Here is an 8,892-nt window from a genome sequence, read left to right as displayed (position 1 = left end):
TTACTCGGTCGCCTCATGCTGCTCCCTCTCCTCAGGAACAGACAAGAAGATCTTCTGACAGAACATGGTGAAGATTTCTGAGGAAAAATAACTCGTCGCATTAACCCTATCTGTTTTCCTTTGCTAGGTTACCACAGGCTTAATGTTTTATTAAACATCGGATCAACACCTCAGTTTCCACTGACTACATAAACAATCCAAATGTATCAGTGCCTGCAGCTGTACTTGAGCCAATATTCTTACAGGAATTTCATAACAAACTGTAATAAATGCCACTCCAGCCTTGCCTGAACAAATAGACAAAGACACTATAAAGAATAATAAAAATGTCTCACTCACCAAGCATCTTCTTGACCACATGGGGTTTCTTCCACTTGTAACCCAGTAGGTATGCTGGGATGCCTGTGAGAATAATGCCGCTGCCTACCAGGCACTCAAAGGGAGCTGCCCAAAAGGACACAACGATCATGAAGACACAGCCCAACACGAAAGTCACAGGTATGAACAGATACACCTGCAGAAAGAAAGATGAAGAATAATGTAGGTGTCTGCTCCAGTTAGAAATGAAGAGAGTAGATTAAATATTATTAAGAGAACTGATCTCAGATTTATCAGGTAATGTTTCTTTTCATACAATATTAATGCCTTTTGTAATATAATATCTCGTAACATTAAATATGCATCTCTAAATACTTGGGGAATGTAATAAAACCTAAAGAAAACATATAGTGAATAATATAAAAGCACCACATCGTGGTATTTTGACTTTATAATACTGCAGCGTTTCTTTAATAACATTGATAATGACAAGTGATTGAAGATATTTGTCAGATTCCATTATTTGTGTATATCATGTCATGAATTAAAATAATTACATCCATCAATGATTGTGTTCTTACTACATGTATATTTAAATTATTGATTTTTAAAATCAATTTAAAGGGACAGAATTTTGTAAATCGAGTTGATCAGCTAGCTGAGCATCAGGAGCTAATAAAGCGAAAAGTATTTTTGCCGCTCTGGATTTAGATCTAAGAAACTGACAACTGTCTTTTTTCATGAATTGTTTCCATGTACAGAAGAGAGCTCCATTTATTCCTTGTTAGAGGTTCATCTTATAAAATAAACAGACTGAGAGCCCTCAGCCTCACAGGAGAGATGAAAGACTCTGGTCAACCGGAGTAATATTCCCATGATGAAACAGAAACAAAGAGCCATGTATTCATGCAAACATCACTCCTTTCTATTCTGAAAACCCAATGTAGTTTTGCTTCCAACCAATAACAAGAGCAGAGATACAATGGTGCTTTCATTAAAGACAGTGAACGGAACCTGGCTGAAGTTCAGATATAAACTGCCACTCATGGTCTCATGTCACTTTGAGACTTTTCAATGGGCCTCAAATCCTTTAAAAATTACATTCACACATAGATCTCCAGTGCAACAAGCATTTTCCACCTGTAAAAACAACCTCTCAGACACTAGTGCTCTACCTTAATTGGCCTTCTGAGGTTGGGCTTGGTAAAGCGCAGCCAGAGCATGCCAGCAATGGCCATACCAACACACAGCCAGGTGAAGAAGCTGAAGAGATTGATGACAGAGAAGATGTCCTGAGAGATGGCGTACAACATGGACAGGAAACACTGACAAAAGGGAGAAGGAACACAAGATTAGTATAAAACACACAAATACACTTGAAAGATATTTTAAGGGTGATTATTGTGGAATATGTGCTAAATACTAATGTGAGCATTCAGAGAGATGTATCTACCCTTAGTGATCTCACCTTTACATAGATGTTACATGTGCAATTACTTACGATCTTTAGATTTTTAATTACAATAACTCTAAAATAATGCACCAAAGGAGAACAAGCCACAGATTTGTGGCTTTTCTCCTTTTATAAGATAAGTAGCTCAAAACTGGTCTGTTGAGGATGTTGCAATTCCTTGGTTGCAGATAGATGCCCGTAAAGGTAATGAATGTTCCTTTATTTACTGTGAACTTACTGGGTGTAATTCTTTAAAATTGTAGTATTTATTGTAAAACAGTAGTAACAATGAAATCATTACTGTTAGTGGTGGGAGTCTTACTGTGAAGATGAGGGATGGCACTGGTGTGAAGAGGTCAGTGTGGACCAGCCCCAGAGCAGCAGGGAGTTGACCCTCTCGAGCTCCAGCATAGAACAACCTGTAGGAGATAAAGCTCTTGCTGTTATATTTATGTTTTTTGTGATAAAACAGTTGGCATATATAAAACTTCCAACCAATAACAGCCTCTGATTCTTGGAACAGCTCTTTCTTATGAACCTTCATATCTTCCAATTATTTGTGATGAAACTTGATCATTGCAAAGAAATAAATCAGTTTTTGGAAAACACACATCCCTAACTTTATTTCCCACCAACCATTGTATAAACTGAAAATATGTTGCATCACACTCACAAAATGCTATCAATATTCAATTTTATTCTCTACATAATAATAATAATAATAAAAAATCACATTTATATAGCGCTTTATGCGGTACTCAAAGACGCTTTACAATTTCCCTATTTCCCTATTAAAACTATGTAAACAAATCTTTATTAATTATAAAAGGTTAAAAAACAAACAAAAAAAGACAAAAACAGAGGTTAAAACATGAAGAGTACAGTGGGAGCTAGGAGTTGAAGGCTAGTATGAAAAGGTGTGTTTTTAGTGCAGATTTGAAAGAGGAGAGGGTTGGGGAGATTTTGATGTGAGGGGGGAGTGAATTCCATAGGGTGGGGGCAGCAACAGAGAAGGCCCGATCACTCCAAGTCCGGCGCTTAGTCCGGGGGACTTGTAGCAGGTTGGCAGAGACGGACCTGAGGGATCGGGAGGGGGCGTGGTGATGAAGGAGGTCAGCAAGGTAGGGGGGGGGCTAAGTTGTTGAGGGCCTTGTAGGTGGTGAGGAGGATTTTAAAGTTGATTCGGTGTTTGATTGGAGGAACACATGCAAACACACACCGTGCTGAGGTGAACAGGGACCCATTGACAGCTCCAAAGCAGGACAGTCCCACAAAGACCGGAATCAACCAAGACATCACACCAAGATGGTACTCCCCAAAGCTCTGCCAAACAGCACCATAACATATTAGTAACATACTCTATATGAAGGCATCTCACACTTTATAAAAGCAAAACCAACCTATGCATCCAAATTGAAGATGCAACACATAGCTATGAGATTATTTTTGCTTTAAGGTAACATAAAGTATGACACTCACCACGGCAACAGCCTCTGAATCAATCATGGTCTGAGGGGAGATGGTTGTGAAGTAGGCCAAGTTGGTCAGAACATATACTACCGTCACTATAGGCATGGATATAATGATGGCCAAGGGCAGGTTCCTACAGAGGGTAAAGGTCAAAGGTCATCACTTACAAACATATATTCTAATTATATCAGATTTGTTCTTCTGTATTAGTGAGATCAGTGATTACATTTGTGTTCATTTTCATGCAATTCAATAGAATTTCAGTTCTGATATCGGTCATGCTAGATTGTACAGTATAAAATAATATTTAAAAGCATAAGCAACACATGCTTTTCTGAAAAAAGTCAGGCATCATACAAGGGTTGGACAAAATAAATGAGGGTAGTCATGCTGCTGGCATATATTTACAGGAGAGTCTGTACAATCCTCAAAATAACCTTCTTCACATTTAAGTCACCTCTCTGGATTGATCATCTCCTCAGTTACGTAATTCAGGTAATTCCTGAAAAACAAGACAAACAAGTATTTTAATGATTCTAATCATTGTATAATGTCTGCATGAGCAAACACTTAGCAGTTTTGAATACATTGGTTTGTATGTCAAATCTGTAATTTCATAAACAAAAAAAGTCACAATTGCCTCACCAGCCTCCAAAAGCAAATAGGCCACTGTACAGAGCCAAGACAATATTATCAACTCCCAGTTTGCTGCCTTCAAATGCCTTTTCTGGTGTCAGGTACGGCACATCACCTGCAAACACACAGACAGAAGAAGAATAATGTTTTAATGATTCACAAACAACTGAATAAGTAGGATGAGAGGGAATTACAGTATGTGGCTTCATACAGTGAACATTTGTTGGATTCTCATTCTTCGCTCCTGTCACTTTCTATTTCTTGCATCAACGCCTGTGTGCTGACAGGCTTGACATTTCCAACCAGCAACTAGCCAGTTGGGGCTCCGTCTGAGCATTTGACCTTGTGGTTTGAGCATCTCCTTTGATGTACTGGAAACAGAATCAGGTCTGGCCTGGCTGACATTTGAAAATGAGCAGAAGTATCATTTGATGTTTACACCTCAGTCCACTCATTTATCCACAGCAGCCACCAAAATCCAGTTTATCTGTGTATTCAAAAGTGTGTGTGTGTGTGTGTGTGTGTGTGTGTGTGTGTGTGTGTGTGTGTGTGTGTGTGTGTGTGTGTGTGTGTGTGTGTGTGTGTGTGTGTGTGTGTGTGTGTGTGTGTGTGTGCGTGGATGTGTGTGTGTGTGCATGCGTGTGTGTGTGTGTGTGTGTGTGCTAGAAGTCTCGGTTCTGCATGACTCTCTCCTCTACCTGACGCTTTCAGATGCTAATGACTCTCTTTTCTTAGGCTTATTACACACGCATTATTTTCACACTCCGTCCTTCTCTCCTTGTGCTCTGAAAGACCACAGTGTGACAACAGACGGCAAGCTTTGCCGGCTAGTTTCCATGGTTACACAGTGTGGAGCACAATGGTGGTGGGTGTGGTTTTGCAAAAGAGGGAGTGCAGCAGATGCAGCATGGAGCAAAGGATAGCCACACTGTCTTCCCGCGCTGTTTAATTTTGATTTGTGTGAGTGCAGCTGAATCAGTTGCTTTACATGCATGCATGTTTTATTTTTCAAGATGGAGCTGGCGTATGAATCACAACAGCAGTGGTTGTCTACCTCCATCTATAGGACAATAATATGTTATGGACTATATACTTTATATGGAGGTTTTGGTTCAAAATGTGATTCATTTTAAGGACAATGAAATGCTGCAGGCAGAGAAATTGTCTCTTTTTGGAGCAATCATCAATGTCTCATAATTCTCCACTATTTCCCTCATGTGAGATGTATTATATCATGTTCTGTTAGATAAATACTGTACAGATGAGTCATGTATGGAAGTGTTCATCTTCACCTACAGAGATACACATGCACATGGGTGCACACATGCTCAGACTCAATCACATGGATGCAGACAGACAAGTCCTGTGTTCAGACTCAGCAACTGCGCCAACAAACTGAAAGGAGGGCAGTCTGCTCAGTTGGGCTCATTAGTGTTAGTCAACAATGTGTTGATCATTAGAAACAAAAGAAATACACCAGCCAAACTAGATACTGTCACATATAATAATGAGATAAAAATTGATTTAACAAACTATATCCCTCCATAAAACTTATAAGTGGTTACAATATTTATTTAAGTTACTTTTTATTGTGATCAGCAATATAAAAAACAAATAATTTATTAAAGTTAATCCTAATGATTTGCCTTTTATTTCAACAATAATCAGGATTGTGATTGGGTGTGATTTAGTCATCATAATGAAACGATGAATTTTCATATCAGAGTATCACACAAATCAAACAGGGTGTCAGTTTTTCTCTCACATTAAAGTGACAATAAGCTGGTGTGTTTTCAATTTAAGTCAGACTGTCAACTTTGAATACTCAGCTAACACACTTTTAAAAAAATATTTCCTTTCATATATTTTATTTCAGTTTGTCTTATTCACCCAGTTTGTCCACTCAATTTAAGTTGTGATTAAGATGTTAGTAACATTAGAAACGGTGATACCGGGCAGTGAAATAGACTGAACTGTGACACTAGTTGATAGTTATGCAGTTGATATTAAATCATGTATCAATGTTAGATATGTATCACTTCTTCTGGTTTCTTTGTGTTTCGAATTAATTCACAGCGTACAACAGTTTTACAAAGATAGAAGACCATGACGAAGTATAAACTGTCGGGGAAAAAAGGACATTTGGGATGTTTTAGTGAGTTTGTGGCTCTGTCTGTCAGTCTGTGTGTAAGTGGGACTCACCTGTGGAAATCTGTATGAAGCCAAAGAGGATGATGATGATCAGAGCAAATAGCTTGGAGGCTGTGAACAAATCTTGTACCTTGGTGGCTGCTCTCACACTGATACAGTTAACAAATGTCAGGGAGGCTACAGAAGGTGGGGAGACACAAAACAATCAAGAATTAGGGGAATAATCACCTGGAATATTAAATTATTGGTCACCTGAAGAGAGAGAGAGTATTGCTGCAATTATTTTGAAAAATAATCCTAGTCAACATGTCCTACTTACTAAGACACAAGCAAGCAAAGAGCTTGGCAGCACTGTCAGGCACGGCACAGTTTGGGTAGAGAGGTTTCAGAAGGTAGGTAGCGAACACCAGTGACACCACATACTGTGATGATGGCCGAATGATGAGCATCTCCACCCACAGCTTGAGAAAGGCCGCCAGTTCACCGTACACCTCAAGGATGTAAGTGTAGTCTCCCCCCGACTTGGTGATGGTTGTGCCCAGTTCGGCGTAGCATAGGGCACCCATGGTAGATATTACTCCACAGGCAGACCAGACGATCAAAGAGAGCCCAGCAGAGCCCGTTTCTTTGACCACACCTGTCGGAGTGACGAAAATGCCCGAGCCGATGATTGTACCTATGATCATTCCCACTCCATTGAACAGGGTGATGCTTCGCTTGAGTTCTATCTTCTCCCCTTTGGCAGGTGAGCCACTCGTAGGACTTGCAGCAGTGGCATCAGGGGCCATGGGTGTAGAGGGAGATGCTGCTCGCTCAACAATCAGACCATCTTGGTCTGGGTCCGCTTCAGCTGATTGAGGAGAGAAGACAGCAGACCAGGAGATAAGACACTTTCACACTCGAGGTTCAGTCATATAGTGGTGCCAGTGATCATAAGAAAAGGAGACAGACGTGACAAACAATTGGTTTATTTGAATAAAATGTAACACCAAGCTCTATGGCTACACAGAAGATAAGATAAGATACTTTTTTCTAATGTTTCAAGCAACAAAGGGGAGATAGAGAGTACATTCTGGATCAGCAATTTGGTAACAATTTGACCTGGACTACTGTATGTTAAAAGACAGGTTCAGCTGGTTCATCAGGGTCATTTTGAAAACCTCTTTTTCAAGAATGACATGTAATGTCTGTCATATCTTTCTCCCTCATAAAGACACTCATCAGATTAAATATAGACACCCAACAAGGCCCGGGAGACATACTAATGTACATTTTTGTGTAATATTTGTCACATTTCCTCACCTGTCACCTCAGGCACCGCACACACACAAACACCAATATCACCATCATGTGTCTCTATAGCAACACCAACCAGAGTGTAGTTTTGCATCAGGCAATGTTGCATCAGAGCGCATGGCGGACTAGTGCAGCCCTGCACCATGTGGTATCTATGAGAGTGTTAGCATGCACTGTACCTACCCCCCATCTTCTCCTGGCTCGCAGACTTGGCAATACTCTCCCGACTGCTCCGTGATTTCAGCTCCGGCTCAGCCATTTTTCTTCTTAATCTGGATGCTCTTTTCTTGTCTTTTTCCTCCTGCCCCCCTTTTCCTTCCTCCCTTTATGTCCCTTTCCTCCTCCTGCCTGGGTTTTCTCTCTGTGTCTCTGTCTCACACACACACACACACACAATCCCCCCACTCCCCAAATCTCTCTCTCTCTCTCTCTCTCTCTCTCTCTCTCTCTCTCTCTCTCTCTCTCTCTCTCTCTCTCTAACCCTCCCTGATTCGTCCTCTCTCACATACATGCACACCCACTCTCCTCTTCATTTGCACACACTGCCTTCTTCATTCAGACTAGATTTCATCTGACCCTGATCCTCTCTCTGTCTCTCCCTCCCTCTCTCTGTCTATCTCTCCAGGATGCAGCAGGGAGGAGCTGAACCTTTGTGATGCTGCACGAGCCTACGCCCACTCCAAATGAATGACGGGATAGCTCAGAGGGTGAAGTAGGTTACTGGCAGACACCATTTGGAGGGCTCACCACGTGACACTATAATCTTGTTGTATGCTGCCTAATCCAGTAGTATACAGTATGTTTGTATGTGCTTATCACACAGATTGTATTAGGATGGTTGCTGTAAGGCTATGATTCCCTCAAGTGATGTCAACATGGAAAAACAGGTGTCTTTGTTCTGACACACTCTGACACTACAGAGAAAATGGAGACCCACTGGCCCTGTTCAGTGCAGATAGTGCACAGCGATAATGAGAGTGATGAGGAACGTGATATTTCTGTATTACCTTGTGCTGTAACCCCCTACTGGTAATTTCATGGTTAAATAGTTCAAAGGTATGCACACAGGACCACACCTACTATCATTGCATTACTAATGCTGCTCCATAGTTATAAGGACAATATGTTGTTGGTACAGACTGGTCTGTGGGATAGACACTGTAAGAATAATGTCAATTATAAATCCCTTTTCTGGTCAGCTTTTAGACAGGTGGAAAATACAAGTGATAGATTTAAAATAGTTGTGAGAGCAAATGGAGTGTGATTATTGTGTGGGCTATAGCTGTGGATGTTAAATAAATATTACAACCAACCAATTTTACTGTCTTAAGTCATCATTTTTTCTGTCATATTTCAGATAGGCCTAATACAGCCATGTTTCCTGAAACTAGTAAGAAAACTCACAAGGAAAAGGTTATGAAATTAATTAACAGTTTGGCCTTTTTTAATACTCTACAAATAACATACTATAATATCATACTGATAGACTTTAATCTGTTGTGCACCTTGCTTGGTGCTAATAAGCTGCACATCACATTTCCAACCACTAGATAGAGACCTTTACACAT

At 40.4% G+C, this 8,892-nt stretch overlaps 1 protein-coding gene across 2 annotated transcripts; it reads right to left on the bottom strand.

The window, feature by feature from the left end:
• On the bottom strand, positions 1-7,583 carry LOC133987394 (large neutral amino acids transporter small subunit 1-like). 2 transcript variants are annotated; one of them, XM_062426745.1, is made up of 11 exons: positions 7,499-7,583; positions 6,348-6,878; positions 6,080-6,205; positions 3,887-3,992; positions 3,699-3,743; positions 3,251-3,374; positions 2,991-3,094; positions 2,094-2,190; positions 1,494-1,643; positions 340-514; positions 1-77 (listed from the first exon to the last, which is right to left on the bottom strand). In XM_062426745.1, exons 1-11 carry the CDS (start codon positions 7,581-7,583, stop codon positions 1-3), a joined length of 1,620 nt encoding a protein of 539 aa, XP_062282729.1. The 2 variants fall into 2 exon arrangements, with proteins under 2 accessions (XP_062282729.1, XP_062282730.1); XM_062426746.1 differs by having other exon boundaries at positions 6,348-6,872.
• Positions 7,584-8,892: the final 1,309 nt, after the last annotated feature.

This window comes from Scomber scombrus, chromosome 10, assembly GCF_963691925.1.
Source record: "Scomber scombrus chromosome 10, fScoSco1.1, whole genome shotgun sequence".
NCBI classification, from domain to species: domain Eukaryota; kingdom Metazoa; phylum Chordata; class Actinopteri; order Scombriformes; family Scombridae; genus Scomber; species Scomber scombrus.
The sequence above is the reverse complement of the archived record's forward strand: the minus strand, read 5'-3'. Positions and strand labels throughout refer to the sequence as shown.